Source organism: Heterodontus francisci, chromosome 5, assembly GCF_036365525.1.
Source record: "Heterodontus francisci isolate sHetFra1 chromosome 5, sHetFra1.hap1, whole genome shotgun sequence".
Lineage (NCBI taxonomy): Eukaryota > Metazoa > Chordata > Chondrichthyes > Heterodontiformes > Heterodontidae > Heterodontus > Heterodontus francisci.
In genome coordinates, this window is record NC_090375.1 from 57,448,566 (window position 1) to 57,471,278 (window position 22,713).

General features: G+C 45.4%; 1 protein-coding gene across 4 annotated transcripts in view; it reads right to left on the reverse strand.

Moving 5' to 3' along the window:
- Nucleotides 1-22,713, reverse strand: part of LOC137369855 (unconventional myosin-Id-like) — a 172,103-nt gene that overhangs the window by 126,787 nt on the left and 22,603 nt on the right. For all 4 annotated transcript variants that reach the window (XR_010975028.1, XR_010975029.1, XM_068031483.1 and 1 more), the window contains 2 exons: nt 12,153-12,206; nt 2,499-2,594 (listed from right to left, as the gene is read on the reverse strand). Coding sequence is in view for 2 of the 4 variants with exons in the window: in XM_068031483.1 (XP_067887584.1) it covers nt 2,499-2,594; nt 12,153-12,206 (150 nt within the window). In the remaining 2 variants the exon portion in view is untranslated. The remainder of the gene's footprint in view (nt 1-2,498; nt 2,595-12,152; nt 12,207-22,713) is intronic.

The following is a 22,713-nucleotide window of genomic DNA, read 5'->3' on the forward strand; positions in this document are numbered from 1 at the left end:
GTAGATGTGGAGCCCAGTCTGGGCATCCAGGATAGGGCTGCACCTGAACTGCTAGAAAGGCGGAAAGAGCTAATTTATTTGCTCAATACTTTTACAAAGGAAGTCATGGTGGAAGCTCTAGTGTTGCTGGGGGAAGGAATCCAGCATCTCCTCTCAGCGCTGCAGTGCGGGGACATCCTAAAGTCAATTGAAAAACCTCATCATGGGCTGTAATCCATGAGATCCCATGACAGCATTACTATCCTGTGAGGTCCTACTACAGCCCTGATTTCCTGTGCGGTTCTACTATACCACAGTCCAAGATAATACAGTGTTCACTCAAAGCCCATGCAATTCTATTGTCCAGCACATACACAGAGGTGAGCCTCCTTCAGTGTTGTATATTTCTTTTGTTCTATGGTTTTACTAGCATGTAAGAATAGTCAAGGTCAAGAAGACTATTTAGCCCATCAAAGTTCCTCTTGTGCCCTAACTCTCCCATTATTGCCTCTTCTAACTCATTCTTTCCCAGGCAGTCAAAAGTGTGGATAATTTTACCTCTCTCAGTCTTCCTCTTTACAGCCCTTTAAAATCAAAGCTAGATGTCACGAAAATAAATATCTTCTCTCCTTTGTAGGGTTCAATATCATGGGCCTCGGTCTTCAGGCTTCCTTAGCAATAATTAAAAAGAGAGGACCACAGGAGGCAGCATTGGTTGAAGATATATTGTAATTCGCTGAACCTTCCTCACAACTATTGAGGCTCCATATCAGCAACAGTACCTCATAAAACTATCCTTGTTATGAAGCCAAAGGCAGCAGCTATTTTGCACACTGCAGAATCGCACTAACCGCAGTGAGATAAATGTGGGGAATCATGGGTAAGCCTGATCCCGTAACCTACCAGAGGCAGCAGTGTCCAGCCCGAACCGACCCGAGTCCGAATGCTGGACTCGGAATTTCGACCTGACCCGACCCGAACCCAACACATGTAGTCGGGTCTAGTCGGGTTCGGGTCAGGATGCCAGGTTTTAATTCATACTCTCTCCCCATAGTGACATACTCTCTCTGCAGTGATGCAGGCACACATGCTCTCCCTGTGTGATGTGTTCTCCATGTAGGAACAAATACTATTTACTTAAAGGGCCAAGTATGACTCCAGTGACAGGTCAATATTCCAGGTTCCATCAATAAGACAGACTGTAAAAACAGTGAAATTAAAAATATAAGATACTGGAAATGCTCAGCAGGTCTGGTGGCATCTGTGGAGAGAGAAACAGAGTTAACATTTCAGGCCAATAACTTTTTAGATTTCTGACAAAGAGTCATTAACCTGAAACATTTACTCTGCTTCTCTCTCCACAGATGCTGACAGACCTGCTGAGTATTTCCAGCATTTTCTGTTTTTTTTTCTCAAATTTCCAGCATCTGCAGTATTTTGCTCCTGCATAAACAGTGTTCCTGGATACTGAGGACCTACTTCACTTAGTGTGTTGGCCATGGTCAACTTGGTTCCAATGGCCAAGCATGTCATCTTGGAGCCAAATATCTAACTGGTGTATCAGATACTAAAGCAGTCCTTGTCTGCATGCAGCAAGACCTGGACAACTTTGAGACTTGGGCTAATTAGTGGCAAGTCACATTCGCACCACACAAGTGCCAGACAATAGCCATCTCAAACAAGAGAGAATCTAACTATCTCCTCTTGACGTTCAATGGCATTACCATCACTGAATCCCCCACCATCAACATTGTAGGAATTATCATTGACCAGAAACTGAACTGGACCAGCCATTTAATACTGTGGCTACAACAGCAGCTCAGAGACTGGGAATTCTGTGGCGAGTAATTCACCTCCTGACTCCCCAAAGCTTATTCACCATCTACAAGGCACAAGTCAGGAGTGTAATGGGATACTCTCCACTTGCCTGGATACGTGCAGCTCCAACAACGTTCAAGAAGCTCGATACCATCCAGGAGAAAGTAGTCTGCTTGATTGGCAACCCATCCATCACCTTCAACATTCAATCCCTCCACTACCGGTGCACGATGGCAGCAGTGTGTACCATCTACAAGATGCACTGCAGCAACTCACCCAGCCTCCTTCAACAGCACCTTCCAAAACCATGACCTCTACTACCTAGAAGGACAAGGACAGCAGATGCAGGGGAACACCACCACCTTCAAGTTCCCCTCCAAGCCTCACACCATCCTTACTTGGAACTTTATCACTGTTCCTTCATTGTCACTGGGTAAAAATCTGGAACTCCTTTCCTAACAGCACTGTGGGTGTACCTACCTACACCCAAGGACTGCAGTGGTTCAAGAAGGCAGCTCACCACCACCTCTCAAGGGCAATTAGGGATGGGCAATAAATGTTGGCCTTGCCAGCGACACTCACATGGCCTGAACGAATAAAATAAGGTGCTAGCTATAACATGACATTAGATCTATTTTTGTTAGCACCACTTGTTGGAAAATTAATTTAAATCAAAAAGAATTCACCCTACATGTACTTACTTGGACTGTAGCTCCATCTCTAGTGAATGCATATTCTGCAGCATCTCTCTGCAGGTACAGGGACTGCAACAGGTCATCAGAGCCACCCAGAATCAACTGAAAAGGGCAAAAGATTGATATAAATATTTCTGGTCCATTATGCAGGTTTAATAAGTAGATGTGATTAATTTTTTATAGAGCGTATTTTATTTAGTAGAGTTTTGAAACTTTTAAATTGGGCAGACCCCATGAATTACACAGAAGAAGCCTAACATTTATGGAATATAATTTCACACAAACCATTATCCCTTCCCTGCAAACTTTGAGGAAAGTCAGGAACTTGACACCAAAACTTTCACCCTATGAACCAGCTGCAGTATTATTTTTTTCAATTTTGCTTTTGAAATGTGAACATCCAGCTATTTATCACCCATATTAGACCAGTTCAGAGGCCATTAAGCATCAGCCACATTGTGTGGGACTGGAGTCACATGTATGTCAGACTAGCAAGGTCCATTCCCTTGAGGACATTTGTAAACCAATTGTATTTTTGTGGCAATCCGGTAGCTTTCATGGTCAATTTTCTGGTGCCAGCCACAAATGATCCAGATTTAATGAATTGAGCCACTGTTGACAAAGGGATTCGATTGCTTACTCTCTTATTCAGGACCACTCTGGAATCTCAGTCCAATTGTCTGCTCAATTTCCAGTGAATTTCCAGTGTTGTGCTGAATCCCAGAGTTTTCTGACTCAGATGACAGAGTTCTAGCAACTATGCCTAGCTGGCAATGGCAAACGTCAGTCCAACTCTAAAGATACATACATGGTTTCAGAACTATTAATAGCCTAATAAAGTTTCTAAGTGAGTAAAGGTGTAGTAAGTCATGTGTGCCATATATGTGGTAGGAACTGAAACCACAACAGTTTGACTTAACGGTTTATTCTTATAACTGTTCAGACATATCGTGGGAAGCAATGTTTTAATGCTGCTCCATGTGTGTTTAAGTGCAGCAGCCTCTTTGCTTATTTAATTTCCCCCCATATTTAATAGGCAGGTCAAGACATCACCATTAACCTAGCTCAAACCTTCACTTATTAGTTGTCTAATGACCAACAGTTGACGAGCTTTCTTGGGGGGGGGGGTGCGGTGCAGGGGGAGGTTACAGGAAGCAAGAACTGAAATGTCAGCCTAGAATCTAGACTCAAGTCCTAAAATCACATAGAGTTAGATGACTTGTGCTTATTCTAGCTTTCTTACTCGGAAGCATTCAGAACATTCTCTAGATTCAACTGGCAGCTTCTATAGCATTCCAAAATATTGAATGACTGAAATGGGTCCTCACAAAACCAGAGTGAACAGAGACAGAAGAACTTAACCTCCACAGTCAGAGTATTCAATTGTAAATTGAGGGTCTGGTCAGGACAAAGAAGGAGGCATATGTCAAGTATAGGCAGCTAGGATCGAGCGAGCCCCTCGAGGAGTATACGGGATGTAGAACTGCACTTAAGAAGGAAATCAGGAGGGCGAAAAGGGGCCATGAGATTTCCCTGGCAGATAAGATAAAGGAGACTCCTAAAAGATTCTATAAGTATATTAAAAGTAAAAGGGTAGCTAGGGAGAGAGTAGGCCCCCTTAAGGATCAGTGTGGCAATCTATGTGTGGAGCCACAGGAAATGGGAGAGGTCTTAAATGAATATTTCTCGTCCGTATTTACCGTGGAGAAGGTCATGAGAGCTAATGAGTTCAAGGGAGGGAACAGCGATATCCTGGAACATTCCAACATTGCAAAGGAGGTGTTGGAAGTTTTGAAACACATTAAGGTGGATAAATCCCCAGGGCCTGACCAGGTATATCCTAGGATGCTATGGGAAGCAAGGGAGGAGATTGCTGGGGCCCTGGCAGAGATTTTTGTATCATCGTTAGCCACGGGTGAGGTACCGGAAGACTGGAGGATAGTTAATGTTATGCCTTTATTTAAGAAGGACAGCAGGAATAAGCCAGGGAACTACAGGCCGGTGAGCCTTACATCAGTTGTGCGAAAGATATTGGAAGGGATTCTGAGAGACAGGATTAATATGCATCTGGAAAGGCATGTTCTGATTAGGGATAGTCAGCATGGCTTTGTGTGTGGGAAATCATGTCTCACGAATGTGATTGAGTTTTTCGAGGAGGTGACCAAGAGGATTGATGAAGGCAGGGCAATGGACGTTATCGACATGGACTTTAGCAAGGCCTTTGACAAGGCCCCGCATAGTAGGCTGGTCCAGAAGCTTCGAACACATGGGATCCAGGGTGAGCTAGCAAATTAGATACAAAATTGGCTTGGTGATAGGAGGCAGAGGGTGGTAGTGGAGGGTTGTTTTGCAGATTGGAGGCTGGTGACCAGTGGTGTGCCGCAGGGATTGGTGCTGGGCCCTCTGTCATATATATTAATGACTTGGATGTGAATGTAAGGGGCATAATTAGTAAGTTTGCAGATGACACCAAAATTGGTGGTTTGTTGAAAGTGAAGAAGGTTGTCTAAGGTTACAACAGGATATAGATCAACTGGGAAAGTGGACAAGGGAGTGGCAAATGGAATTTAACGTAGACAAGTGTGAAGTGATGCATTTTGGGAAGTTAAACCAGGGCAGGACATATACAGTGAATGGCAGGGCCCTGGGAGTGTTGTTGAGCACAGAGACCTTGGGGTGCAAGTACATAGTTCCCTGAAAGTGGCAACACAGATAGACAGGGTGGTGAAGAAGACGTATGGCATGCTTGCCTTCATCAGCCGAGGTATTGAGTACAAGAGTTGGGACATCATGTTACAGTTATACATAATGTTGGTTAGGCCGCATTTGGAGTACTGTGTGCAGTTCTGGTCGCCGCACTACAAGAAAGATGTGATTAAGCTAGAGAGGGTGCAGAAAAGATTCACAAGCATGTTGCCTGGTTTGGAGGGCTTGAGTTATAGAGAGAGATTGGATAGGCTGGGTCTGTTTTCCCTGGAGCGAAGGAGGCTGAGAGGGGACATGATAGTGGTGTATAAAATTATGAGAGGCATAGATAGGGTAGATAGCCAGAGTCTGTTTCCCATGGTAGGGGTGACTAAAACTAGGGGGCATAGATTTAAGGTGAGAGGGAAGAGGTTTAAAGGGGATCAAAGGGGTAAATTTTTCACACAAAGAATAGTGGATATCTGGAATGAGCTGCCTGAGGAGGTGGTGGAGGCAGGAATAGTAGCGACATTTAGGAGGCATTTGGACAGGTACTTGAATGAGCAAGGCATAGAGGGATATGGAATTAATGCAGGCATAGTATAGATAGGCATTATGTTTGGCATGGACGCGGTGGGCCAAAGGGCCTGATTCTATACTGTACGACTCTATTACTCTATGACTCTAAATTGAAGTGGATTATTCTAACCCAACAGTGATCATTGGTGAAGCCCTGTTTGGAATATGTTCCATCAACTTAATGGCCCTACTGGTCTACAGGAGTGTGAACCAGCCTCTTGTGTATCATGATCGAGAATCTACCTTCAGCATTTAAAACTGAGATCATTTCGCATTTCTGTCACACTCCTGAATGGGAAACAGGGAGAAGCTCACTTTCTGCTAGACCATTCTACCTTCAGCTATAGCCGCTAACGACCCTCTTCTTCACAACTTGTTTCTGTCTCATTTATTAGTCCTACTATGGTCAATGCTTCTCTGAACGTACCTTCCTTTTTCACCTTAAACTTTCCCTGCTCGTTCCGACGTCTTTATTCATTCCAGAGAATCACAGAATTATACAGCATAGAAACAGGCCCTTTGGCCCATCGTGTCTATGCCGGCCATCAAGCACCTAACTATTCTAATCCCATTTTCCAGCACTTGGCCCATAGCCTCGTATGATATGACCTTTCAAGTGCTCATCTAAATACTTCTAAAATTTTGTGAGAGTTCCTGCCTCTACGACCCCTTCAGGCAGTGCGTTCCACATTCCAACCACCCTCTGGGTGAAAATTTTTTTCCTCAAATCCCTTCTAAACCTCCTTTCCCTTACCTTAAATCTATGCCCCCTGGATATTGACCCCTGTGCTAAGGGAAAACGTCTCTTCCTATCTAATCTATCAATGCCCCTCATTATTTTGCATACCTCAATCCGATCCCCCCTCAGCCTTCTCTGCTCTAAGGAAAACAACCCTAGCCTTTTCAGTCTCTCTTCATAGCTGAAATGTTCCACCCCAGGCAACATCCTGGTGAATATGCTCTGCACCCTCTCCAGTGCAATCACATCCTTCCTATAGTGTGGTGACCAGAACTGTACACAGTACTCCAGCTGTGGCCTAACTAGCATTTTATACAGCTCCATCATAACCTCCCTGCTCTTATATTCTATGCCTCGGCTAATAAAGGCAAGTATCCCATATGCCTTCCTAACCACCTTATCTACCTGTGCTGCTGCTTTCAGTGATCTATGGACAAGTACACCAAGATTCCTCTGACCCTCAGTACTTCCTAGGGTCCTGCCACCCATTGTATATTGCCTTGCCTTGTTAGTCCTCCCAAAATGCATCACCTCACACGTCTCAGGATTAAATTCCATTTGCCACTGCTCTGCCCATCTTACCAGCCCATCTGTATTGTCCTGTAATCTAAGGCTTTCCTCCTCACTATTTATGACACCACCAATTTTCGTGTCATCTGCGAACTTACTTATCATACCTCCTATTTTCACGTCTAAATCATTAATGTACACCAGATGGCCACACATTTCAGCAGGATTCACATGGAGATGTGTTTTTTTTTCTCAATTCAAGACTCTGGAGCCAATTGTTATCCCCCTACTGCTAATCCCAGTTGAGTTTATCTAACTCAGTACAGACCAGAGATTAAACTGTCAGCTTTCTTTTCTGTGTGTCTCACTACCACATTGGACCTGACCAACAGTGTCACCAGTGGTGAGATTGGATACTCATTCAAAACAACTTCACCGCTCACCAATCACACAGACATGGGCTGGATTTTACTGGGCCCCTGATGTCAGGCTCTGCGGCAGGGGGATGGAGGGGGCAGAGTTGAAAGATCATTTCAGCTGTAAGGCAGTTGGATATCTCTTGATTTTTATTATGCTATGAGGTATTTGTTAATATCTCCTGCATTTCTGTTTCTAAGTAAAATGTAACCTGTTGTGGTGTGGACCAGTGCATGGAGCTCACCGGGTGGTAAAAACATGGAGGCGAAGGACATCGGGACAGAGGGAGGAGAATCCTGACTGACAACGTCATCGTTGGGGTTCATATTGCACAGCGTAACTGAATAAGGACCCCCACATACACACAGACAGACTAGTCAGGACATGCCACTGATGTAGTAGCCTGGGCTGTTCAATCATCAAACAGCCTGTCTACAACCTTTCAATGGCCATTTGAAATATGTGTGAATGGTTTCATTCTTGCCTTATCTAGATGCAGATATCACATCCATGGGTGGTTTGCACCTAAGAACTCCCCCTGCTGAGGGCAGGATATGACCACATGCAGGTGGTCTTGCATAGCCAGGGTAGGATTGATAAGGCACTGAAACCCAATGAGAAGACACAATTCAAAACATTACCTTATATGTTGAGGGGCCAGGGTCAGAAAGGGGTGTAAAGCCACAGCTCACAAGGACATTGTTGCTGTTGCCGGCAAGTGTGACTTGCTCAGTCACTGGAAGTCGTGCAGGGCCCTTCCCAACCCGCTTCCACCTCTCCTGCCAACTTACATGGGGTGGCGGAGATAAATGGCCCGCCTGCCCCAGGCCAGTTACCAGCCACTTAAGGGCCTCCTCCTGCCGCCATGGTGATTTTACGGTTGGCAGGCAGGCATCCCAGGCCTCACAAATGCTACCTGATAAAAGTAGGTGGCCTTCTGACCGCCTTGGGGGGGGGAACCTCCTGATTGGGCACAGAGGGCCGTCCTTGAAGCCCCATCCGCCCCCAACGCACAACACACCCCGTGCCCATCTAACCAACCCCCCTTGCCTCACCAGGGCCTGACTGATTGCCCCCAGAGAGGCCCCAAAAACCTACCTGCTTTCCAGTGCACCCCGTCATCTTCATTCTTCTGCTGGGTTGTAGTCCCAGAAGTGGCCACTACTCCCAGTGGCGCTGCTAGTACTATGAGCTGTCGGCCCGCTGTTTGGTCAGCAGTTCTATTAGGCAGGACTTCCTGCCTCAATGAGGGGAAGTCCTGCCCAAGACCAATTAAGGGCCTGGGGACCGTAAAACCAGTCTGGAACTCCAGGCCCGGTGGAGGTGGGATCGCCACCGACTTTTCAGTCAGTAACAGCTCCCCCCGACCCACCGTAAAATCCAGCCCCCAGTTCAAACATGGCAATACTTAGTTCTGTTAACTAGTCCATCTGAGGACTTTTGTCCTGCCCTCTTTCAAAGCAGCAGACAATTAACCCTTTCTGCTAGCAGCTTAAGCGAACCACAATAACCCATTCGGCCACAAGCAGAATGGATCCTTAGTTTTTTTCAGGTTACAGGCAGCTGCAAGTGCAATGGGATTCCAACATCTTCAAGAATTTAAGGACATTTGTCACAACATTGTAACAATTGGGAGTCTGGGAACAAGAAACTAGAATTTAAAATTACATTCAAGTGAGTTGGTATTTTAAACGTTTAAAGGAAACAGCAAAAGAACGTACTCATAATTTCGGTGACTTTTATGGATAAATAAAAATTTTAAAATGTTATTTGTAAAGAATTAAATAGGTTGATCTGCGTTAAGTGATCTGCAGGTGAAGGAACTAATGTTAAACTAAAAGGAATATCAATCTAAGTAATGCAAATTACAGAAAAGGGAAAAAAAAGGGAACAGTCCCCAAAGCTGCGAGTAATAGAGTCAGGGATATGGATACCATTGTGGTTCTGCGGCATGCGGGCTACATTCTTTTCGCCCGCCACCGCTCCAGCTCTTAAAATCCAGCCCACACATATACGGGCACGTACACACGCGCACATGCGCACGTAATCTATACATGGCACACACATGTCCAAATGCACATGTATGCACACACATGCATACAGACACACATGCTCATTCAGCCAGACAGCCACAAACAAACAAACCCATGTGTAACCCCATACACACATCAGAACATAAGAAATTGGAGTAGGAGTAGGTCATTCAGCCCCTCAAGCCTGCTCCACCATTTAATAGATCATGGCTGGTTTGATTGTGAACTCAACTCTACTTTTTTGCCTGCCCTCCACAACCCTTGACTCCCTTGTAGATTAAAAATCTATCTAACTCAGCCTTGAATATATTCAATGACCCAGCCTCCACTGCTCTCTGGGGTAGAGAGTTCCAAAGATTAACAATCCTCCGAGAGAAGAAATTCTTTCTCATTTCTATCTTAAATGGGAGATCCCTTATTCTGAAACTGTTCCCCCTAGTTCCAGATTCACTTACATAGACACTGATACGCACCATGCATTACACACGCACACACACCCATATGCTTGCTTATGCACACCCACACATCCACATCTAGATACACCCATACACACCAACTCCATGATATCCATATCCGCACCAACTATACAAACATGCAGCCATACACAACCATACCCACTCCCTAACACACATATACAAAGATACACACACAGCTATGCAAACACACAGCCATCCCATACACAAATATGTACCCACACACACATCCACAAGCCTAAAGATACACACCCACACCGACACAAATATACACCCATACACAAGGACACCCACTCCATAATATCTATACACACATACACTCATATACAAATATACACACACAGCTATGCACACACATAGGCCGGAGTTTTTCCAGCTCGCTGCCGATCTCGGCGGCAAGCTTCAAAGATGGAGGGGCGCATGCACAGGTTTTCCCCACGAAGCCGCCGCTTTATTTAGCTCGGCGGCTCATTTACATGTCCAGGGCAGACCTCCAATGATGTAGAAGGGTCGCGCGTTCCGTCCCCAGCAACGGCATCCGGTGCCACTGCGCGGGTGCTGGCGCCAATTTTAAAGAGCTTCCAGCCCATCATTTAAATCTGAAAGTTTAAAGTAACAGGACCTGAAAGATTAAAAGGAAAAATTTGCTCAATGTTTCAATCCCCTCTCTCACCACCCCACCATGACTAGTCAATTAATTAATTGCCCTGTCCCCCTGAAAAAAACAATCTCACTATCCCGACCTTCCTCCCCCGGAAAGTTTAGAACCTTTAACCTTCAAACCCTTTCCACCATCGCCTCCACCAATCGCATTGGTTTTCCTTGCTCCCCACCCCAACCCTGAAAACTTAACTACTCCCCTCTCACAAACAGTGTTCCGCCTCGGATCACGAAACGGACATCTGAAGGCATGGGAGTTCCGGCGTCTGGTCGGAATATTGCAGCTGGACGGCCGTCACGATGAGGTGAGTATTTATTCATTAATTTAAATAGATGTAAATATTTTAATGAAGTTCCTGTGTTCCTGTTGCCGAACGGCGGGGGGGCTGCCACGAGGCCTTGCCGCCACCAGTAAAATGGGGCGGTGCCTTCCCGGTGTCGAGGCCTATGGCGAGTCTCTCCCAGAGGTATTTTCCAGGATCCCCCCCCCACCGCCCCTTGACCCCGACATCAGGAGGCCGGTAGAATCTAGCCCATTTATATACATTCCCACACGCACCTACAGCCAACCCAGACACACAAATGTTCCTACACAGAGACACAAGCCTAGAGATATACACCCATACACACGTATGTTCACAACCACACCTGACACCTAGACACACAATAAGGCCCAAACACATCTAGACATATAGCTAAATACATCTACATAACCCATGCATTAAAGCCTGGCTCGGGTATAAAATTAAAACCCGACCCGGGCCCAGCCCAACAATAGCCAACCCGAACCCGAACCCGGGCCCGAGTCCTTTAATTTTTATAAACACCCTACCCGACCTGAAAATAACCAACATATTTTTGAAACAGAAAAAGATCATAGACTAAAATAAAAACAATACGGAACAAAACAGTACATTTCAGCCCAACCCGACCCGAGCCCGAATGCTGGACACCGAATACAGACCTAAACCGAACCCGACACATGTAGTCGGATTTGGTCGGGTTCGGGTCAGGTAGCCAGGTTTTATCATGCATCAACAGTCATCAGCATATGCCCGTACCTCCAAACTAATGCAACCACTCAGACACATCTACACACACATACCAGCTTGGCTCAGTTGATGGCACTCTTGAACCTGAGTCAGAAATTTGTGGATTCAAGCCCCATTACAGGACTGAGGAAGTTCTGCTTTGACAGAGGTGATATCTTTCAGCTGCAATGTTTAGGTGGATGTTAAAGATCCTATAACACTGCTCATAGAAGAGAAATGATCTCCCTTGGTTTCCTGACCAACAGTCGTCCGTCAGCCAACATCATCAACATAGTCTAACTGATCTAGTTTGTTGCTGGTAGGATCTTGTTGTGCTTCTATGTTTCCACACAATATTTGAAAAGTATTCAATGGCTGTGAGGATTCCAAGGATGTAAAACATCCTGCACAAATACAAGGCTTTCTTTCAAACAGAACTACTATCTGGAGTTGTACTTAGTTGACAGCTGGTTTATTACTGCAAAACAGTGCCTTAAATAAATAAGAAAGACAATAATACAAAGAATTGTTACCTGATAAAATGAATGGAAATTCCTCTCTCCTCCTTGTTGAACAATTACTCGCGACTATAGAGAAAGAGAGAAAAAAAAATTCACAACTGAAAAACAGGGACCATGAAATTTACAATAAAATACAACTCAGAAAATGTTGAAAGTACACAGCAGGTCCATTAGGATCAGGCAGGGTAAAACATGGTCACATTTAGAGTGAGTGCCCCTGTTAGAACAGACTTTACATCCGATGAAGCACTTCAACTTTAAGTTGCCTTTTGCAGTATTTTCTTCATTTCTAACCATCAAATGCTGTTCTGATCCTGAACTTAGAACTAAAGCTAGGTCGAAGAATAATTGGATCAACAGCTTATTTTTATATAGCACCTTTAGCAGAGAAAAGCGTCCCAAGGTGCATCACAGGAGCAATAATCAGAATTAGAAAGAGAGGCAGAGAGGTTTAAGATGGGAATTCCAGAGCATTGGGCCTAGGCAGCTGAAGGCACGGCCACAAAAGGTGGAGCAATTAAAATCAGGAATGCTCAAGAGACCAGAATTAGAGGAGCGCAGATATCTCAGAGGGTTGAAGGCCTGGAAGGATTTGAAAGCAAGGATGAGAATTTTAAATAAAAAACAGAAAGTGCTAGAAATACTCAGCAGGTCCAGCAGCAAGGGAGAAGCAGAGTTAACGTTTCAGGTCTGTGACCTTTCATCAGAACATTTTGGGTCCCTCAAAATGGCAATGAGTGTCTTTGAATGAGGGATACCGACACCGCCCACCACCGCCCCCCACCCCCCCACCTCGGGAGACCACAAACAATCCCGCATGGGTTTGTATATCATGCTCCCCACGTGGCGATAGGCCTGCCCAACGCTGGGCTCATACCAGCGGCGGCAGAAAGCGGCCCTTACCTGAGCAATACTTGCCCGTTAAGGGCCTCAATTGGTGGCGGGCAGGAAGGCCATCCACAGGCCTTCCTGCCACGGACTTAATCGGGGTTGAGGCAGGAAAGTGGCAGGTCCCCACCTGCCACCATCCCGCCCGCTTAAATGCCCTCCCTGCCTCCAAACTGACCATTGAGAGAGCACAAAATACTTCCCATGAGTAATTCAAATCCCACCACATGAGATCGGGAATTTAAATTCAATTAAATAAATCTGGAATAAAAAGGTAGCATCATGGTGACTGTTTTGTCTTCTGGATCCCATAAATTAGAAATAATCACACTTTAGACTTAGAAAGGTTGGAGCTCTTAGTGCTTTAATATAATGTTACATGTCACATGACTGCAATGCAGCAGTGAATGTGTCACCCTGGAATACTCTTACACATAACAATTAGTACCTAGTTAATTAGTTCCTAGTTCTTTACAAATAATGTAACAATATATAACATCCCTCTTTTTTTAAAAACATAATGCCTCTATATCAATATAATCCAATCATTAACTTTCTTCTAAACTAAAGAAGATTAACAATGGACTTTTAGAAATAAACGGAACCCCTTTTAAGAGTATTTTTTAGCTTGATTTCTAAAAAATATTATTCACTGTTTCACTTAGGTGGTAAGATATTGTACCTCCATCTTGTAGATTTTGCATTTGGCGTTTTCAGTGGTGAGTTGGCATGTGCACAGACGATGTGTGTGCTGCTCCTGGCGTCCTAAGAGTTGTGCTTTCTGTTGTTAATGTTGTGTCACTTGGTGACGTTGTTGATGTTTCACTGGATGGTGATGTTTCCGGTGTTGTTTGATGGTGTTTTCTGTTTTTCCAGCTGAGGTGTCGGTTGAATATGTATTCTGTTCCTTCTCATTTGGTTACCAGTTTCAGTCTCAATGATATATGACCTTGGAGTCTCAGCTTCAGCAACAACTTTTGCTAGGCTCCAGGTTTTCATGATTGGATCCTGTACGTGTACAGACTGTCCTTTCAACAGCTCAGGTAGGGATTTAGCATATTTGTTGAAGTGTTGCTCTCCTCTTACCTGTGCTTCAGTGAGTAGTTGTCTCACCTCCTCCTGGTCACTTGAAGGATGTATTTTGCTTGGCAAAGTAGTCTTATATTTTCTTCTGCTCTGCAGGTGATTTCATGTCAGCGTTGAGAGGTGTGGATCGGAGTGACAATAAGGCCAAGTTTGTGTCTTCCTTCGGCATTTCTCAAGGGTTCTTTTGACAGTCTGCATGTGTATTTCTATAAACCCGTTTCCCCTTGGGTAGTGTAGTGATGGGGTGATGGTGTTGAACCCATACTGTTCAGTGAATTCCTTAAATTCTCTGGATGTGAATTGGGTGCCACTGTCACATATTAACCTTGCAGAAATCACTTGCTCAACAAACAGAACTTGTACTGCTGATTGCTGTTGCTCTCAAGCCTTTCACCTTCCAGATAAAAGGGAACTTTGAGAAGCAGTCTGCGACTATGAGATACCACTCTCGGTTGTGTGTGAATAAATCGGCTCCTCCAGTATGCCGTGGTCTCGGTAGTACTTCAGTAGCCATCATCTCTCCTTCTGCTGGGTTGTTCTGTACTTCTGGCATACATTGCATATAGACACCATATTTTTGATATTTTTGTATTTGCCAATCCAGTACACAGCTGATCTGGCTCTGAGCTTACACTTCTCCATTCCCATGTGGCCCATGTTCTGGAGAAATTCATCCTGCATGTTTTGGGTATGATTATTCTGGATTTGGCTAGCAGAACACCATCTTCCAGTGAGATGTCATCTTGGAGAGACCAGTACTGCCGTATTGCTGGCCGCGCTTGCTGTATCTTATCAGGCCATCCCTGGATCACTTGCTGAGATAGCATCTGTAACTCCTCGTCTTTGCTGGTCTAATCTCTAATTTGACTCAGTTTCGGTGGTGTTATGTTCACGAAGTAATAAATCTTTATACCTAAATCTTGTATCTCGTGTATCTCTTGTGGCAACACCCGAGATAGGGTAACTGCAAGCACTATTTCTCTTCCTGGCTTAGATTTCAGAGTGAAATCATAACTCTGAAGCTTCAGGAGTAACCTCTGCAGTCTTGCTGGTGCTTTACAAAGATTTTTCTTGTAAATCTACTCCAATGGATGATGATCACTCTCCATTATGACTTTCTCCCATAGAGAAATGTGTGGAATTTCTCATGTCCATACACCATTGCCAAATGCTCTCTTTCTATGCTCGCATATCCGGGAGGGAATTCTATGCTGGAGGTGGGGGTCTCGACGTCGGGGGAAGCTGATGCCAAGATCCCCGAGTCACCCCTTTTCCGGAAGGACCACTGCATTAGGTGCCAATCAGGCACTTAAGTGGACAGCGGCGGGTTTTCCATAGGATTTAGGACCGCGTTGCTGGAAGTCCGGCCCTTTGAGAGCTGCCGGGCAATCAGAGGCTGGAGTTGCCACCATGGAGGCTGCTGGAGATGACTGTTTTGGAGGCCAATGATCCTCACTATATGCAGGCCTCAGGTAGATCAGGGCGGGAGGGGTCTTGTGGGTGGGGATCGCAGGGGAGGGGGATCGGCAACAAGGGCAGGGAGGTGGTCCTCAGCAGGCCCCTCTCTTCCCGATGCCAGGTACCTCATTCAGGCACTGAATGCCTTTCAACAACGGATCATACTCTCCCCACACCATCCCCCCCCACCACCAACCCAGAGCTGGGAAGCAGCCCGCACAGTTTTTCGTACCATGCTTCGCGTGTGGCGACAGGGCCACCTGCTACAGGTAATTGCGGCTGTGGCGAGAAGCGGCCCTTAATTGGGTGTCAATTGCCCAGTTAAGTGCCTCAATTGCTGGCAGGGTGGGAAGGCCATTCAAATTTCACCAGAGGCGGGATGGTGGCGGGAACCCTTCCCTCCCACTCCCGCCACCATCCCACCCGACAATATGCTCTCCCCACCTCCAAACCCACCATAGGGAACAGCATAAAACTCCCCCCTCAGCTGAGGTTAGGGCTTTGGATGTGAGTGAGATTGGCTTTCCTCTTGAACCAGGGCTGTTCCCAGTCCTTTTGTGGAAGCATCTACTTGTGGAGTGACAGGTCTCTTTCTGTAATACTATGACAGTCCTATCTCCTTACATACTACCTTTCTGAGTTTGTTGAAATTCCAGTCATGTGACTCTGACCACTGGTACTCTTCATCTTCTTTCATCAGCTCCTGCAGGTTTGCTGTGTGTTCTGACATTTATTTTATTTTTTTTATTCATTCATGGGATATGGGCATCACTGGCTATGCCAACATTTATTGCCTGTCCCTAATTGCCCTTGAGAAGGTGGTGGTGAGCTGCAGTCCATGTGAGGTAGATGCACCCACTATGCTGTTCGGAAGGGAGTTCCAGGCTTTTGACCCAGCAACAGTGAGGGAACAGCGATATAGATCCAAGTCAGGATGCCATGTGACATGGACGGGAACTTGCAGGTGGTGATGTTCCCATGTATCTGCTGCTCTTGTCCTTCGAGGTGGTAGAGGTCGCAGGTTTGGAAGGTGCTGTCTAAGGAGCCTTGGTGCATTGCTGCAGTGCATCTTGTAGATGGTACACACTGCTGCCACTGTGCGTCAGTGGTGAAGGGAGTGAATGTTTGTGGACGGTGTGCTAATCAAGCGGGCTGCTTTGTCCTGGATGGTATCGAGCTTCTTGAGTGTTGTTGGAGCTGCACCCATCCAGGCAAGTGGAGAGTATTCCATCACACTCCTGACTCGTGCCTTGTAGATGGTGGACAGGCTTTGGGGAGTCAGGAGGTGAGCTACTTGTTACAGGATTCCTAGCCTCTGACCTCCCCTTGTAGCCATGTTATTTATATGGCTATTCCAGTTCAGTTTCTGGTCAATGGTAACTTCTAGGATGTTGCTAGTCGGGGATTTAGCGATCGTAATGCTGTTGAATGTCAAGGGGAGATGGTCATTGTGTGGCGTGAATGTTACTTACCACTTATCAGCCCAAGCTTGGATTTTGTCCAGGTCTTGCTGCATTTCTACACGGACTGCTTCAGTATCTGAGGAGTCACGAATGATGCTGAACATTGTGCAATCATCAGCTAACATCCCCACTTCTGACCTTATGATTGAAGGAAGGTCATTGATGAAGCAGCTGAAGATGGTTGGGCCTAGGACACTACCCTGAGGAACTCCTGCAGTGATGTCCTGGAGCTCAGATGATTGACCTCCAACAACCATAGCCATCTTCTTTTGCGCTAGGTATGACTCCAACCAGCAGAGAGTTTTCCCCCTGATTCCCATTGACTCCAGTTTTGCTAGGGCTCCTTGATGCCATACTCGGTCAAATGCTGCCTTGATGTCAAGGGCAGTCACTCTCACCTCACCTCTTGAGTTCAGCTCTTTTGTTCATGTTTGAAACAAGGTTGTAATGAGGTCAGGAGCTGAGTGACCCTGGCGGAACCCAAACTGAGCATCACTGAGCAGGTTATTCCGAAGCAAGTGCTGCTGGATGGCACTGTTGATGACACCTTCCATCACTTTACTGATGATTGAGAGTAGACTGATGGGGAGGTAATTGGCCGGGTTGGACTTGTCCTGCTTTTTGTGTAGAGGACATACCTGGGCAATGTTCCACATTGCAGGGTAGATGCCAGTGTTGTAGCTATACTGGAAAAGCTTGGCTAAGGGTGCAGCAAGTTCTGGAGCACAGGTCTTCAGGACTATTGCCAGAATATTGTCAGGCCCCATCGCCTTTGCAGTATCCAGTGCCTTCAGTCGTTTCTTGATATCACGCGGAGTGAATTGAATTGGCTGAAGTCTGGCATCCGTAATGCTGGGGACTTCAGGAGGGGGCCGAGATGGATCATCAACTTGGCACTTCTGGCTGAAGATTGTTGCAAATGCTTCTGCCTTATCTTTCGCACTGATGTGCTGGGCTCATCTATCATTGAGGATGGGGATATTTGTGGAGCCACCTCCTCCAGTTAGTTGTTTAAGTGTCCACCACCAATCACGACTGGATGTGGCAGGACTGCAGAGTTTAGATCTGATCCGTTGGTTATGGGATTGCTTACCTCTGTCTATTGCATGCTGCTTACGCAGTTTGGCATGCAAGTAGTCCTGGGTTTTAGCTTCACCAGGTTGACACCTCATTTTGAGGTATGCCTGGTGCTGCTCCTGGCATGCCCTCCTGCACGCTTCATTGAACCAGGGTTGATCTCCTGGCTTGATGGTAATGGTAGAGTGGGGGATATGCCAGGCCATGAGATTACAGATTGTGGTTGAGTCCAATTCTGCTGCTGCTGCTGGCCCACAGCACCTCATGGATGCCCAGTTTTGCATTGCTAGATCTGTGGGAAATCTATCCCATTTAGCACGGTGATAGTGCCACGCAACATGATGGACAGTATCCTCAATGTGAAGGCAGGACTTCGTCTCCACAAGGACTTTGCGGTGATCACTCCTACCAATACAGTCATGGACAGAAGCATCTGAGGTAGGCAGATTGGTGAGGACAAGGTCAAGTATGTTTTTGCCTCGTGTTGGTTCCCCCACGACATGCCGCAGACCCAGTCTAGCAGCGATGTCGTTTAGTACTCAGCCAGCTCGATCAGTAGTGGTGCTACCGAGCCACTCTTGGTGATGGACATTGAAGTCCCCCACCCAGAGTACATTTTGTGCCCTTGCCACCCTCAGTGCTTCCTCCAAGTGGTGTTCAACATGGAGGAGTACTGACTCATCAGCTGAGGGAGGGCAGTAGGTGGTAATCAGTAGGAGGTTACCTTGCCCGTGTTTGACCTGATGCCATGAGACTTCATGGGATCCGGAGTCGATGTTGAGGACTCCCAAGGTAACTCCCTCCCTACTGTAGACCACATATGCGTGATGAAGGAGCTCATGTTTTGGATCAAGCCAAGGAAACTTTACAACTCTCTTTTATCTCTTGGGGCTTCTATCCCAGAGATAGCTGTGATTCTTTCAGGACTCAGCTTGTCTCTTTCAGGTGTGTACCCCATGTTGTATGATCGCCTAAAGAGTGATGTCCCTTTAAGATCTTAGTATGCTAATGAGCTAAGTACCAGGATGTAATCATGTGACTAAATCATGTGACATAGCCTTCGTCACTCTGTAACTGTAACTCCCAGATGAAGGCTCTGTAAATATTTTTAAATAATAATAATGTAAATAGTTTGCTCTGTATTGTATATACTCATTTAGCTGTTAATAAACCTGTTAGAGATCTTCAACAAAGTGGACTCCACGCAGCTCATTTATGTTGTATAAGACAACATAAAGAACACATTACATGGTGGCAGCTGTGGTGGAAAGAAGCTTGAAGACCATGGGTAAAGCAGCTGTGAAAGCAACCCTTCCTACAGCCAAAAGAGAGAAAGTTCCAAAGAAATACTGGCCCAAACAGTGGAAAGAAGAAAGAACTTACCTCTCGCTGTCGAAGGCAGAGTGCTGAATGGCAGGCTGTAAATCAATTCCTGTGATCAGGTGATTGATTGTGCTGATGGTCAAGGAATCCCCATTTTTAAAAAAACCTTTGACGTGCTTTAAAAAGTGATTTTTTTTAAAGGCTCTATGATCAAAAAAAAGGGGAAAGCACAATTCCTCTCGCAGGCTGATCGAGGTTGGTGCTATTACAGGAGGGATCCGAAAAAAAGCGCGCAAAACCCCTGAACAGTAGAGTCTCCATTCACGCAGCCAAAGCTAAAAAAAGTCATTAAACCACTCGAGCGTGACAGACATAAGCAATGTCTAGCAAAAAAAAGTAAAGGGGAAACTCTTTAAACTGCTTATTGAACAGCTGTGTAAACATCCAGGCTGGAAGCTGAAAGCAAAATAAACACAGAACACTATCAAATACCTGCCCTTCTCCATCAAAGAAGCCAGTCTAAATAAAATAGAGTTTCTTATCGGGGTAACAGTGCAGAGGCAGAGTTAGCAGAACAAGTTCGAAAACCAGTCTCAAACCACAAATAGAAAAGTCATAATAAAAATAGTGTTGAAGGCATACCCAGAGCTAAACAAAGTTAAATATAGAGCAGAAAGCAAAAGAACAGCAGAAAGATAGATATCAAAATTCACAGCATGAACTGGAAGGCTATTGATATCCTATCCGAGTTCAAGCTTTTTAAACAAAGAATGCAGTTGTGCTTCACAGACCAGACGACTGTAGGACCAGAGAAACAGGACAGAATCAATACCTTGGCTTATCTGAAGAAGACTAAAAAGATCCCACAAAGATGTGGAAAGTGCTGGAATATCAGCTCTGATTACGAGTGAATTTTAGAATTCACTGCCTGGAATTAATGTCCTACAGCCAACAGCCACAGGAATCAAAAGACCAGTTCGTCAGTAGATGCCATAGTAAGGGCAATGAATGTGATTTTTCACAAACTGAGCTGTTGGAGCAACTAATGGAGCCAGTGATTGTCTCAACACCCATTGAAGTGTTTCAGAAAGACCTCCTGGGGAAAACGAAAGGTCACAGCATTGATACTCTGATAGAAGTTGGCAGGAAATATGAAACCATTGTAGCTGGACAACAGCATCAGCAAGCACTAGGTGTGGCCAACAGTATTGGCATAATAACAAGGTCGCAAAAAGCAAGCAAGCTGTGTGGTAAGTGTGGTTTGTCCCAGTCACCAAGACGTTGTACTGCATTTCGAGACCTATGCAAGGTGTGTGGTGCTAAAGGACATGGGGCCCACCTATGCAAGAAATCTCGCTTCAAAGATGCAGCCAGAAGTCATAGTAGGACACAGCAAACAGAAGACAGGCGCAGCAACAGGGCAACAGCAGCAAGGAGAGCTCCAGAGGCCTGCAAAAACGCAAGCCAATACATGAAGTCCACAGTGAAACAGACCTGAGACAGGACTCAGAAAGGAGTGATTCTCAACCAGAAGACAAGCAGGTGTTTCACATTGTGAACCTGACACATTGTTTTGATGAAGTCAAACAACTTGAAGCTTTTGCTACTATTAACATAATAGTGCTCAAACAAAGTCGGCAAACACACACTCAGGATTAAGACTGAAACCGGAGCTAGTGCAAATATCCTACCAGTCCGGATCCTGAAGGATATGTACCAGAGTCATTGCACATTAATGATACAAACAACAACTGCTAAGTTATATGCATAAAATGGGTCACCCATTCCTTGCAGTGGCACACTGACAATGCAATGCAGCTATGGCAAGTCGGCATGGAAACCATAAATATTTTACCTGGTAGACACGAGTGGACCAGCAGTGGCAGGACTACCAATGTATAAGGACCTCAACATCGTGACTATCCATGAGGTCACCAAGGTACCCATTGCAGCAAAAGGGACCAAAAGTACCCTCATTGAGTCAGTTCATGACCTACAACAAATGTAGCAGGATCGGTTTGATGCCATAGGAGATTTTAAAGGCAATGCCTCAGAGAAGATGCAATCCCATCAATCGACCCTCCCAGAAAGTGTAGCGTGCACATACAATAAAAGCTTAAGTGCGAGTTAGATGACATGGAACACAATGACATCATCCATCATGTGCATTATCACACAGACTGGTGCAGCACAATCACACATGTACTGAAGAAGGATGGAGTAATCAGGGTATGCCTAGATCCAAGGAGTCTAAACCTCTCCCTAAAGCGATACCCCCACAAGATTCCACCACTTCCACCACCTTCAGAACACCATTTGGAACATACTGCTTCCAGAGATTACCCTTTGGCTTATCTGTCAAGCAAGATCTGTTTCAACAGCATATGGACAGAGTTATAGAAAAAGTGCCTGGATGTATATGCATTGCCGATGATATTGCGGGAATGGGCAAAACCAAAGAAAGAGCATGATCGAAATCTTCATTCACTGATGACAGCAGCTCATTGCGAAGGGCTCATTTTCAACAGCAAGACGTGTCGGGTGAATGTAAGTCAGATCAATTTCTTTGGCTCCATATATTCAGGTTACAGAATCTGTCCTGAACCAGGCAAAACCAGCCTATCCCACAAGACAAGGAAGCCCTCCAGAGATGTCTTGGGTTTTTCAACTTCTCGGCACCATACATTCCAAATTTTTCTGACAAAACATCATCACAGAGAGAGGATCATCACAGGATGGCAAACCAGTTGCAATCAGATCCAAATGTTTATCCTCAGCACAATCCAACTACTCAAATATAGAGTGTGAAACACTTGCTCTGGTGTTTGGGGTCATACGATTCCACACCTACCTGTTCAGTAAGCACTTCACTGTGGAAACCGACCACAGACCACTGGAGATGATTTGGCGCAAACCCTTGACAAGCGCACTACCTCGACTACAGCGGCTCTTAGTGAAAGTACAGGGGTATGACTTTGATATCTGCTACAAACTGGGTACCAAAATGGTCACCTTGGATATGCTGAACAGATTGCCAAACTCGAACAAGAATGAAGAAGTTCCACTGGATCTACAAGTAGACAGCATGGACAGCGAAGTGGAAGATGTGCTCATGATTGATTTATTGCATTTTGGTCAGCACAAATGTGACCAACTACAAACAGAAACAGCCAATGACCCGCAACTGAAGGCACTGTGAGATGTCATCATAGAAGGTTGGTCTGATATGGTAAAAGAGGTGCCAGAAACCCTCAGATGCTTTTGGCCTTATAGAGATG